The sequence below is a fragment of the Oncorhynchus tshawytscha genome, linkage group LG06 (genome assembly GCF_018296145.1).
Source record: "Oncorhynchus tshawytscha isolate Ot180627B linkage group LG06, Otsh_v2.0, whole genome shotgun sequence".
NCBI lineage: Eukaryota > Metazoa > Chordata > Actinopteri > Salmoniformes > Salmonidae > Oncorhynchus > Oncorhynchus tshawytscha.
In genome coordinates this window covers 46583361-46603419 of record NC_056434.1, presented here as the reverse complement: position 1 = coordinate 46603419, position 20059 = coordinate 46583361, and the positions used below count along the sequence as shown (strand labels likewise).

Here is a 20059-nt window from a genome sequence, read left to right as displayed (position 1 = left end):
TTGTGTCGTCTGCAAACTTAATGATGGTGTTGGAGTCGTGCCTGGCCATGCAGTCGTGGGAGAACAGGGAGTACAGGAGGGGACTGAGCATGAATCCCTGGAGGGGCTCCAGTGTTGAGGATCAGCGTGGCAGATGGGTTGCTACCTACCCTCACCACCTTGGGGCGGCCCGTCAGGAAGTCCAGGATCCAGTTGCAGAGGGAGGTATTTAGTCCCAGGATCCTTAGCTTAGTGATGAGCTTTGAGGGTAATATGGTGTTGAACGCTGAGCTGTAGTCAATGAATAGCATTCTCACATAAGTGTTCCTTTTGTCCAGGTGGGAAAGGGCAGTGTGGAGCACAATAGAGATTGCATCATCTGGATCTGTTTGTGCGGTATGCAAATTGGAGTGGGTCTAGGGTTTCTGGGATAATGGTGTTGATGTGAGCCCTTACCAGCCTTTCAAAACACTTCATGGCTACGGACCTGAGTGCTACGGGTCTGTAGTCATTAAGGCAGGTTGCCTTCGTGTTCTTGGGCACAGGGACTATGGTGGTCTGCTTGAAACATGTTGGTATTTCAGACTCAATCAGGGACATGTTGAAAATGTCAGTGAAGACACCTGCCAGGTGGTCAGCACATGCCAGGAGCACACGTCCTGGAAATCCGTCTGGCCCCGCAGCCTTGTGAATGTTGACCTGTTTAAAGGTCTTACTCACGTTGGCTACGGAGAGTGTGATCACACAGTCGACCAGGAACAGCTGATGCTCTCATGCATGCTTCAGTGTTGCTTGCCTCGAAGTGAGAATAGGAGTGATTTAGCTCGTCTGGTAGGCTCGTGTCACTGGGCAGCTCGTGGCTGTGCTTCCCTATGTAGTCTGTAATAGTTTGCAAGCCCTGTGACATAAGACGAGCATTGGAGCTGGTGTAGTACGATTCAATCTTAGCCCTGTATTGACGCTTTGCCTGTTTGATGGTTCGTTGGAGGGCATAGCGGGATTGCTTATAAGCTTCCGGGCTACAGTCCCGCACCTTGAAAGCAGCAGCTCTATCCTTTAGCTCAGTGCGAATGTTGCCTGTAATCCATGGCTTCTTTTTGGGGTATGTACATACAGTCACTGTGGGGACGATGTCCTCAATGCACTTATTGATATTGCCAGTGACTGATGTGGTGTACTCCTCAATGCCATCGGAAGAATCCCGGAACATGTTCCAGTCTGATAGCAAAACAGTCCTGTAGTTTAGCATCTGCTTCAACTGACCACTTTTTTTATTGATTGAGTCACTGGTGCTTCCTGCTTTAATTTTTGCTTGTAAGCAGGAATCAGGAGGATAGAATTATGGTCGGATTTACCAAACGGAGGACGAGGGAGAGCTTTGTACGCGTCTCTGTGTGTGGAGTCCAGGTGATCTAGAATTTTTCTCTCTCTGGTTGGACATTTAACATGTTGATAGAAATGAGGTAGAACTGATTTAAGTTTCCCTGCATTAAAGTATCCGGCTACTAGGAGCGCCGCCTCTGGGTGAGCGGTTTGTTTGCTTATTTCCTTATACAGCTGACTGAGAAAAAAGCTGACTGAGAAAAAGCTGACTGAGAAAAAGCTGACTGAGAAAAAGCTGACTGAGAAAAAGCTGACTGAGAAAAAGCTGACTGAGAAAAGATCTTGGTCTAATCCGAGGTGAGTGATCGCTGTCCTGACATCCAGAAGCTCTTTTTTGCCATAAGATACAGTTGCAGAAACATTTTGTACAAAATAAGCTACAAATAATGCAAACAAAAAAAAACACATAATAGCACAATAACTTGGGCGCTTGTTAAACTGCTGCCATTTCTTCCGGCACCATTTTAAATATATCTGTATGTCTTCCCGTGCCTACAGATTCACACCGACAGATGTGGGTGAAACATACGTCATACCATTCAAATCTATTGGAGTGGAACAGTTGCCCTGAGATGTGGCTGTAGACTAATTAACTATAGAGTCTGACGCCATAGAAGTCTACAGTCATGTCTCGGGGCAAGGGTCAGTACAGAGGTCAATAATCTAAACAACAACACAAACAAGATGATGCACATATCTCCTACAGTACCTTACAGAGTACATCAGGGTTGGACAACTTTAGTACCTTCCAGTTTCCCTCAGGTTTGTACCTTGTGAACATGACCCAGTATTATTTTCTCTTTACCCAGTGAGTCCACAAAATTAACAATTTCACCCTCAATGGGAAACACAAGAGGGTTTCTCAACAACCATGACTAACTCTATCGTATACAGTGTAGTACGCCTATAGTCTGTGAAATCCCCCCCCCCACAGAAATAATTCATTCTTACAACTTAGTTTGTGTCACTTTATCGAAGAGCTAGTGTGTGACGAAGCCCCACTCCAAGCAGCGGGTGACATGACACAGGAAGAATGATTCATTAAACAGGATGTGCACAGGCCATTTCACGCTTGCCGGGGTAATTGACAGAATATCTCTTATCCGTCTGCTGAAAATAAATATCCCATACGAGTGCTGCCAGCCGCAGAATGTATCTGTTACAGTTGGATACGTTATCATTTTCACTTTCAGTCATATTTTACCATATTACATGCTGTATTGTTTCAAATACGTTTATCTTGCTAGCTTGAAAGCACCCTAGAATTAATAAAAACCTGAGAAAAAAAACAACAACACAGGAGACAAGGAAAGTTAGATCAAATAAGATTGTCTGGTCAACAATTCAATCTTGTGAGCACTGTAGCCTTAGGCAAGACAACGCAGGGGTTTTGAAAGGATTCTTGTTTAAACTATCACGGTCTTGTAGGAGGAGAGGCAAAGTGAGGCAACGGCCTGTCTACACAACTATAACCTGACGAAATCCTAACAACTCCAACAATGTAAACAGCCTTCAGTATCTGAACGTATTGACTTACTAATTAGTAGTATGGGAGGAGAGGAGGGAGATCAATAACGATCTTCTTCAGACAAACATTTGTTGTTACATTTCTTTACTTACTTAGAAAACCATGCAAATATACTTGGATTCTAATTACGTCACATGGGATGGTACAAAGAAACTATATCACGCTGTATAGATTCTCTTGTCAACCATTCACAAGAAGCTAAACTGCCAACCAACACTGTCAACAGGGAGGACAAGCCCCAGCCAATGACGCGAAACCAATGGGTCTCAGCTGCCCGACTGACTTACCTTGATGCCTACATAGCTACAGATGTATGCCTGATCAACTCTGTTTGACAGCAAAATGAAAGATGAACGTGCATTAAGCATAGAGGTTTAAAAGAAGTGTTTATGTGCGTTTTCTTAACGTGAGCAAAGACGTGAGATGCATTTGATGTATTTCATCACGACCAAGTGTCAACCCAGGCCATGAAGTATGAATTCTGTTGTATTGTATGGCTTCTGAATCCGAGCAGGGCTAAATGTCTTCTGTGGTATTGGTATTTGAATTGTGGGGTGAGGTAAGGCCAATTTATTCCATTCAATAGAACCTCTCACTCTCTTTACTGCATGATACAGTAGATACCGAGATGCAATCAACTCTGTCACAAAAGGAAAGTGGGGCTTTGAAAAAGTACAACAAGATCAGTAGGAATTGATGGAGAAAGCAGAGAGCGTGTGTCTCACCTGCATTGAGGCTCCTTCTACTCGTGCTACATAGGCAAAGCGGTCCAGAACAGTGACAGTTACGGGCACTGCCACGAAGAAGCCGCTCACAAATGCCCGAATATACCTGCGCCCAGCCCCGGCCTGCTGAGCCATCACCTAGGGACAGAAGAACACAGTTCAGCCATCATAATTGGAACACAGCCATAAGAACTCAGCATGCAACAGCAAATGGAGAATCAGATAGTAGGGAGTTTGTATTGGCAAGAACAGGATGTAATTTCAGTCATTTCTCACTCAAAGAGAGAACACATATTGCATGCAGGCATTTCTCATCCTTCTCTGCCCTCTGTTCTCAAAAACGACAGCAGGACAGCAAGACAAGTGTGAAATAACAGAGTGACAGACCAAAGACCCTAGACAGGCTAATGCATCAGCGGCTTTAAATAACACAGCCACCAGGCAGATACTCAAACTTTGTTGTTACTGATTGTGATCGTGAGATGCTTCAAAAAGTTAATGCTTCAGAGGTGCATCAAATATTCCTTGGTGGTACTGTAGCATGTCCTTACCTATCCTTAGTGTTGCACGTTATACCGAAACTTCGGTACTTTCGATACTAGAACATGAATAACGTCTCGGGTACTAATATATATATATTTTTTTTTAACTTTCTGTATTTCTGTTAATGTGTCTCACGAATCAAGCCTGTCTGTCAGTGCAGCCGATCCCTTACTATAGCGTGCACCGTACCTGCTCCACTTACCCATTGCAAGCCTGCACTGGGAGTCTGGGCTGCGTCATGTTAGCTCCCCACTCATGCTGCACAGAAGATAACACATTTGAATCCGACACGGCAGGTAGAAATTTTAAACCTGTTAATTACTGTTCGCAAAACAATGCCCATACAAGCTAGAAGACTTGCACAATGCAAAAAGATACCGGTAGCTTCCAACTTTGCAGGCTAACTTTTGTTGCTAGCTGACAGCTAAAGCTAACATCAACTCAATACTCTAGTACTTTGTTTATGGTAATATGCAAACCATTATGCAAAATATGCTGATTGACACAAAAAACTAAATTATTTCCCACATCTCTCCCAAAGATGATCTATTGTGTCATCGAATTGACTGTGCTCCGACGGGCCGCCCCCTCTTCTCCCGTGAATGATGTCATTACTGGCCTGTGCGCAAATGTAGGCTTATGAATGTTCCCATTTTGGGATTTTATACTATTTCTCATTGTCTTAAATCAGCATCACAGTGGAGCTTATCAAAGTAATTTTTTCTTCGCCTCCAAAAGCAAAGTAAACAAAGTCTGTTTTTACATCCATTGAGAATGACAATAGCTCCTTAATGTAGCCTATTTGAAAAATCTTTCCAGCTCTCTCCCTTTTAATAACCGCTCAGCATGAAAGTGGAAAAAATGTCATGCTCTGATCTGGTGGAAAAAAGGCCTACCTGATTACCTCTCATCCCTTGCGCAAATAGCTTACAGCTGTATCTGTCTGTCCAGAGCTCACTGGCACAGAAACTCTTGAGGGCCCAGAATATTTTATACAATGTTGCAAGTTTGCTAGTACCAGCATCAAGCTGGACCCAAGTTAATAGTTGATACAATGTTAAGTTCCTTGCAGATAGGCCATGCGATGTATAGGATATTTATTTTAAAAAATATGGTTATTTTCTACCTGTGGGCTAAAATATAATTATTTTGTTAGCTTTATGTAGGCTATTTTTACATATTGGCAAAGGCAATAGAAGTTACAAATCTAAAAGTATCATTTTCAATTAGATAGAATTTTGATTAACCACTTAATTAGAGACTTTATTATAAATTAAATTAACCTGTTCCACAAAATGTGCATATGAAAATCATAACTGGCATGCAGATCAGTAGAAAGAAATGGTACAATTACTTGGCACTCCAAATGGAAAAGGTTGCCGAAAGCTGGTGTAGCCTATTACCGGAAACTTCAGGAGCATAAAGGCAGAATCTGGGATGGCCAGCAGCAGCAGGCAGCAGAAGGAGGGGGGTCGGGTAGGGATCCATTTTTGTCTTCTTCTGGTTAAGATATATTAATCTCTGGCTCACTCTTTAGTAATTTGTAGGCAAAGTAGCCTATATATTGTTGATGATTTCAGTCTCGATATGGAAAAATACACTAAATCTGGTATCGGTTTCAAAATCAAAATGCTGGCATCATGACAACACTAATGGCTATTGCTTTGAAACAATAACAACCCTCCGTGCAAATATTGTTTTCCAATGGCTGGCAAATATTGTCAACAATATTGTTTCAACATACTTTCCTTGTTATTTCAACTTCCTGCATTAGTGTTGCATCAACCTTTTGTGCAAAAAGTTGCCTAAACAGTGTTAATGAACATGACGGAGTTAGAAGTAAAAGAATAGAAGCCTTTCGACAGAAGAGAACAGGACATAAGTAGACCCGGACAGAACAAGATCCGCCCAAGGACACAACCGCCTAGCCAATTAAGACCAACCTGCATCACACATCCTCTCAGCCTCTGGCCCCATGACTGCTCTGCTCCAACCCGAGTCAACCTGCTGTAATGAAGCTAATTAAAGATGCGCTATGCAGAAATCTCTACGCCATTTCCTGGTTGCTAAAATTCTAATTGTTCACCTAATTTCAGTTTCTGACAAAACAAGAAACTATGGTGTAGAGAATCATTGTACCATCTAAACTGCTGTGAAATAGATTTCCCATAACCAAAACTATTGTATTTTCAGCTGTTTGAAGCTGGTGAACAACACCAAAAGTTTAAGACGCAAAAACGAAACTTAAGAATGAAAGCATAGAAATAGCGTTCATAAAACAGATCTACAGCTTCTTAGACTTGCTGTCAATGGGAATGACAGATCTGTAACTAATATTCTATGTGAATTTGGTCAGGTCGCCCAAAAAGTCACATATTACAGCTTTAAAAAGGCCAAGCACATAGCAGGTGGAGTCAACCTGCACCCATAGCACTCACACAGGGCTGAGGAAACACACAAAACCACTTGGCACACATTGGTTAAATCAACGTTGTTTCAACATAATTTGGAAATATATGTGGAAAATAAGTAATCAATTTTACAAAACTGTTTTGTGAAATTTCAACCACAGGAGTTTGACATCATGTTAACCAATTTTCAACGGACAAACCTTACATAAAATATGATATAGACCGTCCCTATCGGCCTAGGATTCCAACTTTTGGTTGATTTGGTTGATTTTAAATGGAATTTACAAGTTAATACCAAATATGTTGGATTCACATCTCCATCTCAAACAAAAATCTAAGTTAAAGAATAGGACTGTATTTAATGTGCATTTAAAGTTTGATTTGATTCATTCACATTATTTAACTTAGATGCTTGGTTGAAATAGAGACGTGAATCCAACATGTGAATTATTAATTTGTAGACAAACTGAATTATAGCCAGAATCAGTGGCACAGAAAGAACTATCCAAGCAGAAGATACATCTCCTTCCAAACAATATGCAATATCCCTTTTACAGTACAATAAAAATGTTCGAGTCAATTCTCCATCTCATTCTAAAATAAAAAGTTAAAGAATGTGATTAAGCCTGTGGCTCAGACGGAACAACCAAATACAACCAAACTCAATATTACCTTTGTAATACAGTAAATAGTCTACAATAAACAATAATAAAAAATATAAAAACCCAAAACCACTCATTCCTTTCATTTACAATATTTTTGCAAACAAATGTTTCATTTTGGCGTTATAATAAACATGGAAAATTATTCCGAATATCTGTTGTAGCTTAAGACATCTACAAACCCACAATGCAATGCTCTCTCTATGGGCTGGCTAGTTAGCAAATGTAGGTATACACAATAATACCAAAGACAACATCAGCAAGTAACATCACTCAGAGATGCACAAAAACAATATAACATTCAAAAATGGGTGAGCCTTTCCTTTAAGGCTATCTTACAAACTAATGTTACAGTATTTATTTGACCTTAAAATGAGTAACAAATCATGGCCACATTGCGGTTACTGTAACAAATGTATTCTTATGTAATCATAGAAAGCATGCATGTTCAAGATAACATGCAATGGTTGCAGGTCTGTGGAATTCTTCACAAATGCTATAATAATCTGCAGAGGCATTGACCACTTGCACCATGTACTTTAATGTAATCTCATTTACAGTTGAGTTGGAAGTTTACATACACCTTAGCCAAAAACATTTAAACTAAGTTTTTCACCATTCCTGACATTTAATCCTAGTAAAAATTCCCTGTCTTAGGTCAGTTAGGATCGCCACTTTATTTTAAGAATGTGAAATGTCTGAATAATAGTAGAGAGAATCATTCATTTCAGCTTTTATTTTTTTTCATCACATTCACAGTGGGTCAGAAGTTTACATACACTCGATTAGTATTTGGTAGCATTGTCTTTAAATGATTTAACTTGGGTCAAAACGTTTTGGGTAACCTTCCACAAGCTTCCCACAAGAAGTTGGGTGAATTTTGGCCCATTCCTCCTGACAGAATTGGTGTAACTGAGTCAGGTTTGTAGGCCTCCTTGCCTGCACACGCTTTTTCAGTTCTGCCCACACATTTTCTATGGGATTGAGGTCAGGGCTTTGTGATGGCCACTCCAATACCTTGACTTTGTTGTCCTTAAACCATTTTGCTTCAACTTTGGAAGTATGCTTGGGTTCTATGTCCACTTGGAAGACCCATTTACGACCAAGCTTAAACTTCCTGACTGATGTCTTGAGATGTTGCTTCAATATATCCACATCATTTTCTTTCCTCATGATGCCATCTATTTTGTAAAGTGCACCATACCCTCCTGCAGCAAAGCACCCCAACAACATGATGCTGCCACCCCCATGCTTCATGTTTGGAATGGTGTTATTCGGCTTGCAAGCCTCCCCCTGTTTCCTCCAAACATAACGATGGTCATTATGGCTAAACAGTTCTATTTTTGTTTCATCAGACCAGAGGACATTTCTCCAAAAAGTACAATCTTTGTCCCCATGTGCAGTTGCAAACTGTAGTCTGGCCTTTTTATGGAGGTTTTGGAGCAGTGGCTTCTGCCTTGCTGAGTGGCCTTTCAGGTTATGTCGATATAGGACTTGTTTTACTGTGGCTATAGATACTTTTGTATCTTCACAAGGTCTTTTGCTGTTGTTCTAGGATTGATTTACACCTTTCGCACCAGAGTACGTTCATCTCTAGGAGACAGAACACGTCTCCTTCCTGAGTGGTATGAAGGCTGCGTGGTCCCATGGTGTTTATACTTGCGTACTATTGTTTGTACCGATGAACGTGGTACCTTTAGGCATTTGAAAATTGCTCCCAAGGATGAACCAGACTTGTGGAGGTCTACAATTATTTTTCTGAGGTCTTGGCTGATTTCTTTTGATTTTCCAATGATGTCAAGCAAAGAAGCACAGAAATTGAAGGTTGGTCTTGAAATACATCCACAGGTACACCTCCAATTGACTCAAATGATGTCAATTAGCCTATCAGAAGCTTCAAAAGCCATGACATCCTTTTCTGGAATTTCCCAAGCTGTTTAAAGGCACAGTCAACTTAGTGTATGTAAACTTCTGACCCACTCGAATTGTGATATGGTGAATTATGAAATAATCTGTCTGCAAATAATGTTTTGAAAAATGACGACTTGTGTCAATCACAAAGTAGATGTCCTAAACGACTTGCCAGAACTATAGTTTAACAAGAAATTTGTGGAGTGGTTGAAAAACAAGTTTTAATGACGCCAACCTAAGTGTATGTGAACTTCTGACTTCAACTGTAGGTGACATCTAAACCAAAAATCAGACATTGATTTTCTATTGGAATTTGTTTGTACTTTTAGATGGTTGAAAGCATAGTGATAACACATTTTGAATTCAACAACATTTTGGCAGTTTTTTTGACTAGGTGAAAATAGGTTGTAATCTCATTGATCAACCAAATATCAAATGAAATGTTAAATTAGTCACACACACGGTTAGCAGAAGTTATTGCGAGTGTAGCAAAAGATTTGTGCTTCTAGTTCCGACAGTGCAGCAATATCTATCAAGTAATATCTAACAATTCCACAACAAATACCTAATACACACAAATCTAAGTAAGGAATGGAATAAGAATCTATAAATATATGGACGATATATGGATGAGCAAAAAAAGTACCCAATTCCCACAATGAAATGACGTGGGGTGCCCAGTGGGTGTGTAGCCTACACACAGTATGTAGCCTGCCCACATAGCACAGAGTCCTACAGCATCTACCCTTAACAAATGAACGATTTCCACGCCCCTGTATATATTTTTTACGTCCTATTAAACACAGTAATCTATTTTCCGAACCCACCATAGGATATTGTAAGACATCAGTTACCATGTGCTAGAGGGAGAGGCACTCCAGCATGGTTGGCAGAAAATCCATTGTAGCATAACAATCCATCCTGACATGAACATATTGCCATTCCTGCACATTAATAGAGTACATAATCCATATCAAAACAAATTGAATCGCATAAGGCCTACAGAGCGCTTCAGTGAGGTGTGAGGGTGGCACAGAGCAGCTGTGCTGCATTAGGCTGGCTTTCCTCCTGTGCTGACTTCTTGCAGAGTTGTGTTCATGGTAACTGACAGCCTTTCATTGATTCATATCAATCTCTAGCCAATAGGGCTGGGAATTGCCAGGGACCTCATGATACTTAGGTGCCAATGCAATATGTATTGCAATTCTCACGATTCTATATGTATTGTGATTCGATAATGTGATTTTATTTGCAATTTGATGTTCCAAATACAGTTGAAGTCAGAAGTTTACATACACCTTAGCCAAATACATTTAAACTCAGTTTTTCACAATTCCTGACATTTAATCCTAGTAAAACGTACCTGTCTTAGGTCAGTTAGGGTCACCACTTTTTTAAACAATGTGAAATGTCAGAATAATAGTAGAGAGAATGATTTATTTCAGCTTTTATTTCTTCCATCACATTTCCAGTGGGTCAGAAGTTCACATACACTCAATTAGTATTTGGCTGCATTGCCTTTAAATTGTTTAACTTGGGTCAAACGTTTTGAAAGCCTTCCACAAGCTTCCTACAATAAGTTGGGTGAATTTTGGCCCATTCCTACAGACAGATCTGGTGTAACTGAGTCAGGTTTGTAGGCCTCCTTGCTCACGCACCCTTTTTCAATTCTGTCCACACATTTTCTATAGGATGAGGTCAGGGCTTTGTGATGGGCACTCCAATACCTTGACTTTGTTGTCCTTAAACCATTTTGTCACAACTTTGGAAGTATGCTTGGGGTCATTGGCAATTTGGAAGACCCATTTGCGACCAAGCTTTAACTTCCTGACTCATGTCTTGAGGTGTTGCATCAATATATCCACATCATTTTCCTACCTCATGATGCCATCTATTTTATGAAGTGCACCAGTCCCTCCTGCAGCAACTGCCCCCACAACATGATGCTGCCACCCCCGTGCTTAATGGATGGGATGGTGTTCTTCGGCTTGCAAGCCTCCCCCTTTGTCCTCCAAACTTAACGATGGTTATTATGGCCAACAGTTCTATTTTTGTTTCATCAGACCAGAGGACATTTCTCCAAAAAGTACGATCTTTGTCCCCATGTGCAGTTGCAAACCGTAGTCTGGCTTTTTTATGGTGGTTCTGGAGCAGTGGCGTCTTCCTTGCTGAGCGACCTTTCAGGTTATGTTGATATTGGACTCGTTTTACTGTGGATATAGATACTTTTGTACGGGTTTCCTACAGCATCTTCACATGGTCCTTTGCTGTTGTCCTGGGATTGATTTGCACCAAAGAACGTGTCTCCTTCCTGAGCGATATGACGGCTGTGTGGTCAAAGGTGTTTATACGTGCGTACTATTGTTTGTACAGATGAACGTGGTACCTTTAGGCATTTGAAAATTGTTCCCAAGGATGAACCAGACTTGAGAAGGTCTACAATTCTTTTTTTGAGGTCTTGGCTGATTTCTTTAGATTTTCCCATGATGTCAATCAAAGAGGCACTGAGTTTGAAGGTAGGCCTTGAAATACATCCACAGGTACACCGCCAATTGACTCAAATGATGTCAATTAGCCTATCAGAAGCTTCTAAAGCCATGACATCCTTTTCTGGAATTTCCCAAGCTGTTTAAAAGGCACAGTCAACTTAGTGTATGTAAACTACTGACCCACTGGAATTGTGATTCAGTCAATTATAAGTGAAATAATCTGTCTGTAAACAATTATTGGAAAAATGACTTGTGTCACTCACAAAGTAGATGTCCTAACCGACTGCCAAAACTAAAGTTTGTTCACAAGAAATTTGTGGAGTGCTTGAAAAATAAGTTTTAAAGACTCCAACCTAAGTGTATGTAAACCTCTGACTTCAACTGTATATGGCTCACTTTATGTCTGCTGCAGAGAGAGAGAGCATGAGTAAACAAGTTTTGATCAGTCAGGGAGATAAATATGTTGGCTCACTATTTAAAAATAAGATGGAGAACAGTTTTGGCACAGGTACAGCCGACTATCTCTACCTAACACTACCTTCAGTAGCAAAAAATTATAATTATAATAATGCGATATGTAACTGCATAGATGTTTTCCCCTCATCACTACTAGACAATACAGTAAAACAGTATAGATCTGTAAACACATGAGGATACTATTACCACCACATTACCTGGTATCTGGGAACCAAAAGTCTAGTTTCTCAATGTAAATTTCCCCATGCGTTTTCTCCATTCAGCCATGACAAGACTACAGAGTGAGGAGAGAGCGTGTATGCAGTATCAAAGAAAGAGTCAGAATAAGAAAGGTGAGACAGAGGTTATAGAGCTTGAGGTATAGCCCGAGGTACCGGAGTTGGCTGATGGTATGTCAAGGTAACACACACTGTGTGTGTGTGTGTGCATGAGGAATGAACTTTTCCTTAACTTTTCCTCCCCACACTGAGCCATGACCAACCACCCTAAACCTCACCTCCCCTGGTTCTTTTCTACCATAGGTTTTGCATTTTCTGCCACTGGCCCGAAACATCTTCCTTTACAGTATTATCTGTCGGCCTATCAATCGTGCACAGAGTGCCTTAGCGTGGCATTGTTTACTGTGATTTGACAACTGCACTCAAGCACATTAAAAAGTGAGCTCCACTGAGGGAAAAAGCCTTCATCAAGTCTTGAGGCAAATGCATTAATACTGCCGACACGGTGACAAACGAGTTAACGCACTACATCCCTCTTTGAGCATTTGTATTCATGTCAATGCCCAAATGTGCAGGAGCAAGCTCTGTAACGAGCTGTGGCAATACACTAGACAGGTTATCATATACAAGCATTTATCTGGTGATGTTGTTCTATTGTGCTGCTCTGTAAAAGCAGGCATCTGAGATTTTGTTGCTGAAAAAGACAATGGACTGTAGTTGTTACAAAGTCATGACAGTGTAGCTACCCAAGTAATCCGTTTATGAAGCCCATGTCTGAACATTTCCAAAAATACATTGGAACTAAGATTGGAACTAGCATAGGCCTAAGCCTTATGAAAACAGAGTTTCTATTAGTGTCGCATACTCTTTGAAAAATACACAAAATGATGGAAAGTTAAAAATGGGGGCATTTCCATGTAAAAGGACCCATGAGCACCAACATGTGAAGCGAATGTCAAATTGAGCGTCAAATAAAAGCTAAGAGTCTATATTTTTTTTAAATGAAGGCATATATACATTTTTCAAACATCCCAAAAATGTGGAATAAGCGAAGTCTTTGATTTCTGGTCAAATAGACAGAAAATTAGTCTTAGACAACATCTACCAGAAAAAGTATTCAAAGGTATTAGGGCCTCCCGAGTGGCACAGCGGTCTAAGGCGTCACTAAAGACCATGGTTCGATCCCGAGCTGTATCACAACTGGCCGTGATCGAGAGTCGCATAGGGCGGTGCACAATTGGCCCAGCGTCGTCCGGGTTAGGGGAGGGTTTGGCCGGGAGGGCTTTACTTGGTTCATCGCGCTCTAGCGACTCCTTGTTGCGGGCCGGGTGCCTGCAAGCTGACCTCAGTCGTCAGTTGAACATTCTTTCCTCCAACGCATTGCTGCGGCTGGCTTACGGGTTAAGCGGGCAGGTGTTAAGAAGCGCAGTTAGGCGGGTCATGTTTCAGAGCATGACTCGACCTTCGCCATCCCAAGGCCATTGGGGAGTTGCAGCGATGAGACAAGATCGAAATTGGGGAAAAAAAGGGGGTAAAATACACACACAAAAAAGGGGATTACAATAGAAATACATCAAAACACAATAATGCCAACTCATATCAACACTTATGTTCAGTTTTGGAGAAATGATTTGCAGTCTGTACTTTTTAAAGAAACATTCCCTTGCGCCTGGTAATTCCTTTATCAAAAACCCACATAGATATTTTCTCATTTCTATCCCTCATGAGGAGGGAGGATAATGAAAGTTCACAGAAGTAACAAGTCAAGGTAGTTAGTTGTAGTTTCTTTTACTGATCTCAAGTTTATTTACAAATTATTAAGTGATTAAAACTCGTAATTCTGTTACCAAATCGGTAAAAATCTGTAACGGAATTACTGCAATTGAATAGTCTACCATGGGAAATCGTAGTAGTCACAAACCATAGTTCTGACCACCTGCTACTGCCCCCACTGGCATAATGTTCTGTTCAGCTTAGGGATGTTAATAGTTAGTCAGTTAGCCGCCAAAAATAAATGTAAAAGGTCATGCTTATCAGTCTATAGTATGCAAACATACTTTCATGGAATTAAATTGGTGTCAGAATTAAACAATTCTCGTCAGTCATAAAACCGGAATTATTATTTTGCCCAAAACAGTAATGTATAGTGAGTTTATAAAGTTAGAAAGTAGCCTGCATAACATCAACTAATGACAGCTGTCTCTAGTCAGAGTGAGCTATGAAAAGCCAGAGTAGAGACTCATTGCTAGGCAACTCACAGATGCAGGCTGCAGTGGAGCTGAGGGAGAGACCGAGTGGAGTGGAGCAGCACGCAGCAGCGAACAACAGCTAAGCTAGAAACCGATACAGTTCTTCAAAATGTTCTCTCCTGTTCTACTGGTTTTTATATCAACTTTCTTTCGTTGTCCAAAAGCATTATCCTAGTCCTGTTAACAACCCATCCTAGTTGTTGCATATTTAGATTTTCCCCTCTTTCTAAGTTTCTAATGGAGATGCTCACCTCTGCCACATGAAACCCAGGGCCGGCGACATTCAATCTCACAGGGGGGACAACTATGGAACCTGTGTGTGCACGCGCTTGCACAATTTCTTTAATGGGTGTTACAGTAAAGCCCATAGTTGGCGCGTGAGTTTTACGTTTGGGGATGCTTACAATTTATCCGACCATTTCTACCAATCTGCGTGCCAGTTATGATTGCTGACAGGTGTATAAAATCGGTCACACAGTCATGCAATCTCCGTAGACAAACATTGGCAGTATAATGGCCTTCATGGGCCTCTTAGTTTCAGTGAAGGGAAATCTTAACGCTACAGCATACAGTAACATTCTAGACGATTCTGTGCTTCCAACTTTGTGGCAACAGTTTGTGGGGCGAGCGGTTTGCTGATGTTAGCGTTGTGAACAGAGGTTATGGTATGGGCAGGCATAAGCTGCGGACAACGAACACAATTGCATTTTATCGATGGCAATTTGAATGCACAGAGATACCGTGACGAGATCCTGAGGCCCATTGTCGTGCCATTCATCCACCACCATAACTTAATGTTTCGGCATGATAATGCACGACCCCATGTCGCAAGGATCTATACACAATTCCTGGAAGCTGAAAATGTCCCAGTTCCTCCATGGCCTGCATACTCACCATACATGTCACCCATTGAGCATGTTTGGTATGGTCTGGATCAACATGTACGACAGCGTGTTTCATTTCCCGACAATATCCAGCAACTTCAAACAGCCATTGAAGAGGAATGGCACAACATTCCACAGGCCATAATCAACAGCCTGATCAACTCTATGCGAAGGAGATGAAGCAAATGGTGGTCACACCAGATACTGACTGGTTTTCTGATCCATACTGTACCCCTACCTTTTTTTATGCATCTGTGACCAGAGAAGGGAGAAACTCCCATATATACAGATGTGCCAAGCTTGTAGAGTCATACCCAAGAAGACGCAAGGCTGTAATCGCTGCCAAAGGTGCTTCAAAGTAAAGGGTCTGAATACTTACACTACCATTCAAAAGTAGTGTAAGTATTTTGTCCGTTAAAATAACATGAATTAGTTCAGAAATACAGTGTAGACATTGTTAATGTTGTAAATGACTATTGTAGATGGAAACGGCAGATTATTTTAATGGAATATCTACATAGGCATACATTATCAGCAACCATCACTTCTGTGTTCCAATGGCATACTGTGTTAGCTAATCCAAGTTTATAATTTTAAAAAGGCTAATTGATCATTAGAAAATCCTTTTGCAATTATGTTAGCACAGCTGAAAACTGTTGGTCTGATTAAAGAAGCAATAAAACTCTCCATCTTTAGACTAGTTGAGTATCTGGAGCATCAGCATTTGTGGGTTCAATTACATGCTCAAAATGTCCAGAAACAAAGAACTTTCTTCTGAAACTCATCAGTCTATTCTTGTTCTAAGAAATGAAGGCTATTCCATGCGAGAAATTGCCAAGAAACTGAAGATCTAGTACAACACTGTGGACTACTCCCTTCACAGAACAGTGCAAACTGTCTCTAACCAGAATAGAAAGAGGAGTGGGAGGCCCCGGTGCACAACTGAGCAAGTGTGTCTAGTTTGAGAAACAGACACCTCACAAGTCCTCAACTGGCAGCTTCATTAAATAGTAACCGCAAAACACCAGTCTCAGCGTCAACAGTGAAGAGGTGACTCCGGGATGCTGGCCTTCTAGGCAGTGTTGCAAAGAAAAAGCTGTATCTCAGACTGGCCAATAAAACAAAAATATTAAGATGGGCAAAAGAACAGACACTGGACAGAGGAACTCTGCCTAGAAGGCCAGCATTTATTTAAAAAATGTAATAAAAAGAAGCAGCTTGCTTGTTCAAGGCTAAATTGATTTCAGAATTGGAACCAGATTAAGGGAGTTCTTAACAATGGGATTCAGAACATGGGTGCCTAGGTTCATGAGCAGTGGGGAGCACAAGAGCGAGACAGGAGAAGTTGGAAGGCTTGACTAACTCCATGATGGCCCAAGTTGGACCATCCTAGTTTTCAAATTTAGAAACCCAATAAACACATTTAGATATATTTGTTGGCCAGTAGTAGTGTAAAAAATTGGTAAGGCCCAGTCAGCCTGCGGGCCCTTCTCATTCGTGGATTTGACTTATTCCAAATGAAGTTGGAAATGTAGCTGTCCAGTTGTTTGAACATCGACTTTGGCAAAAAAGTGGGAATCATTTGGATTAAGTACAACAACCTAGGTAGTACAGTCATCAACAGAATTAATGCGACCTGCTAATGAAATGGGAAGAGATGACCAATTTATATTTAAACAGAGCCTTAAATGAGCGTCACCTATATCCCCAAATAAGTAAAGACCTGATGCTCCACCTTAAATGGGAAATTGGCATACCCAATACCTTCTGCTAACTGATTAATGGGGAGGAGCACACTTTGTTAGGTTTAACATAACCAGAGAATGTCCCAAAACCTTGTAGCATGTCCAAGAGATAAGGTATAAGACTCCACAGGGTTAGAGATGTATAAAATAAGATAGTCTTTAGTCGTGTTTTAGTATTCCCTTAAACCTCTCCTCCGGGTACAGGGTGATAGCAAGAGGCTCAATGGCCATATCAAATAGGAAAGGGGTTAAACAGCAACCATGCCTGGCCACCCTGTGGAGAGGGAAGTAGCTGGAGGTAACACTGTTGTTGCAAACAGAAGCCACTGGGGACGAGTACAAATTCTTAATCTAGGAAAGGAATGACGGGTCAAAGCCAAATCTCTCTAGTATTGTAAATAGATATTCCCATCAACCCAGTTGAAAGCCTTCTCAGCATCAAGAGAGATTACGACCTCTGGCTGTGGAGTTGAGTGTTCAGAATAAAGAACATTAAATAGCCGCCGCATATTATAGAAAAATTGCCTACCTGAGATAAATCTGGTTTGGTTAGAGTTAATTATGAGGCATCACTGTCTCTAAACGGCATGAGAGGACATTAGTGAGAATTTTATAAATCGCAGCCCAAAGGCTTATATGGCTGTATGAGCCACAGTCTAGGGGATTCTTGTCCTTTTTAAGCAAAATCAAAATAGTCGCCTGGGTAAGTATCTGGGGCTGTTTCTGACTAGAAAACATTTCATTATACATTGAGCTGAGGATAGGAAATAGTTTAGAAGAGAATGTTTATAACATTCAATAGGGAAGCCATCAGGCCCAGGGGCTTTATCGCTCTGCATGGACTAGATTGCCAGAGTAGCTTCATCATCACTTATTCAGGCATCCGTATTAGTTTGTTCATTTTAATTGAGACAAGGGATGTCCAGATTGTCTAGAAATGCATGCATCTGAGATGTGTCAGGAAGAGCCTCTGATGAGTAAAGAGCAGAGTAGAATTGCTTAAATTGATTGTTGATTTCTTTGGGATTGGTAGAAGTTAAATCAGAAGCAACACAGACATCAGGTATGGTGCCTCTAGCAGCGGATTGTCGAAGCTGGTGAGATAACAACTTGCCAGCCTTCTCTCTCTGTTCATAAAATGTCTGACTCGACTTAAACAGAAGCTGCTCCGTTTGTTTAGTGGTAAGATTGTCAAATTCCGATTGGTGTAGCAGTCTCTCTTTGTAGAGTTCAGGAGTCGGAGAAGAGGCATACCTATATTGTCCACATCTAGAATGAGTTGAGATAGCTCCCATAAGTGTTTTGTGCACTGTTTATCGTCATAGGCTGTGTATGAAATAATTTGGCCCCTTAGATATGCTTTTAATGACTCCCACACAGTAGAGTGAGACACGTCAGGGGTGTGGTTGATATGTATAAAGATGAGTATTTTTTAAAGGAATTCCAGGATAGTAGTAGTGGGTCAAGTCGTCACGCGTTGTGACGCAGTACTGCCCGGAAAGCGGATATCTAGCAGGACAGGGCTATGGTCTGAGATAATGATGCTGTGATATTGGCTATTAGAATTCTATTGTCCGGCAGGAAAAAGTCAATCCTAGAGTACGAGTGGTGGACTGGAGATAAAAGGAGTACTGTTTAGCAGTGGGATTGCTCCTGGCTCCTGACTCCTGGCTGCCCCTCTGGCCTCAGCACCACAGTTGGAGTGAAATATTTGGTCGACCCATCCTCTCTTTAGTTTATCATGGTCGCTACCGGAGATGGGTTTCTTGGAGAAAAACAATGTCCGGACTTAAAGACTTAAGATGAGCATAAACTCGGCTACGCTTGACCACATGGTTAATTCCTTTTAAGTTCCAGCTGATAAAGCAAGTGGAGCCTGGAGTATGTGAATCAGGCATTCATTGTTTAGTTTTTTTTTTAAATTTCTTTATTTAACTAGGCAAGTCAGTTAAGAAAAAATATATATATTTACAATGATGGCCTACAACGGCCAAACCCGGACGACGCTGGGACAATTTTGCGCCGCCCTATGGAACTCTCAATCACGGACGGTTGTGATACAGCCTGGATACGAACCAGGGTGTCTGGAGTGACGGCTCTAGCATTGAGATGCAGTGCCTTAGACTGCTGCACCACTTGGCAGCCCCCAACTTAGAAATGAATGTTAGTATAATCACATGGCCAGTGTAAGAATATAAAGAAAACAACAAAAAACAGCTAAAAACAAAAAATACCCAGAAGAAAACCTTGGACCCCAATGCTGGCCTTCCCCCTGTTGGAAGGCTGCATCTACCTCTCCTAGACTAGAGCAAAATACTACCGTGTTAAACTGAACCTCAGTAGAGATCTATCCAGGGCCAACATAATCAAGTTTAAACGTAGGGAAAGGATTCTGGAGGGAACCACCTCAGTTCTCTCATGTATCTTATGCAATATGCATATATTTTAAAAAAGGAAGTATACGTGACTAGGCTAATTAGTACCGTGCCGCGTAGCACCGGGGCTGTCCAGCCGCAGCTAGTTGGTAAAAGCTAATTGTGCCATGTACTGTAAATAAATAAGATTGGCGCCCCCCCCTTGGGTTGTGCCGTGGCGGAGATCTTTGTGGGCTATACTCGGCCTGGTCTCAGGATGGTAAGTTGGTGGTTGAAGATATCCCTCTAGTGGTGTGGGGGCTGTGCTTTGGCAAAGTGGGTGGGGTTATATCCTTCCTGTTTGGCCCTGTCCGGGGGTGTCATCGGATGGGGCCACAGTGTCTCCTGACCCCTCCTGTCTCAGCCTCCAGTATTTATGCTGCAGTAGTTTATGTGTCAGGGGGCTAGGGTTTGTTATATCTGGAGTACTTCTCTTGTCCT

At 41.3% G+C, this 20059-nt stretch overlaps 1 protein-coding gene across 1 annotated transcript in view; it reads right to left on the bottom strand.

Annotated features, from left to right (window-relative positions):
* Window positions 1-20059, bottom strand: part of LOC112252627 (mitochondrial inner membrane protease subunit 2) — a 144705-nt gene that overhangs the window by 111502 nt on the left and 13144 nt on the right. The window contains exon 2 of the mRNA XM_024424048.2: window positions 3616-3753. Coding sequence (XP_024279816.1) covers window positions 3616-3753 — 138 coding nt within the window. The remainder of the gene's footprint in view (window positions 1-3615; window positions 3754-20059) is intronic.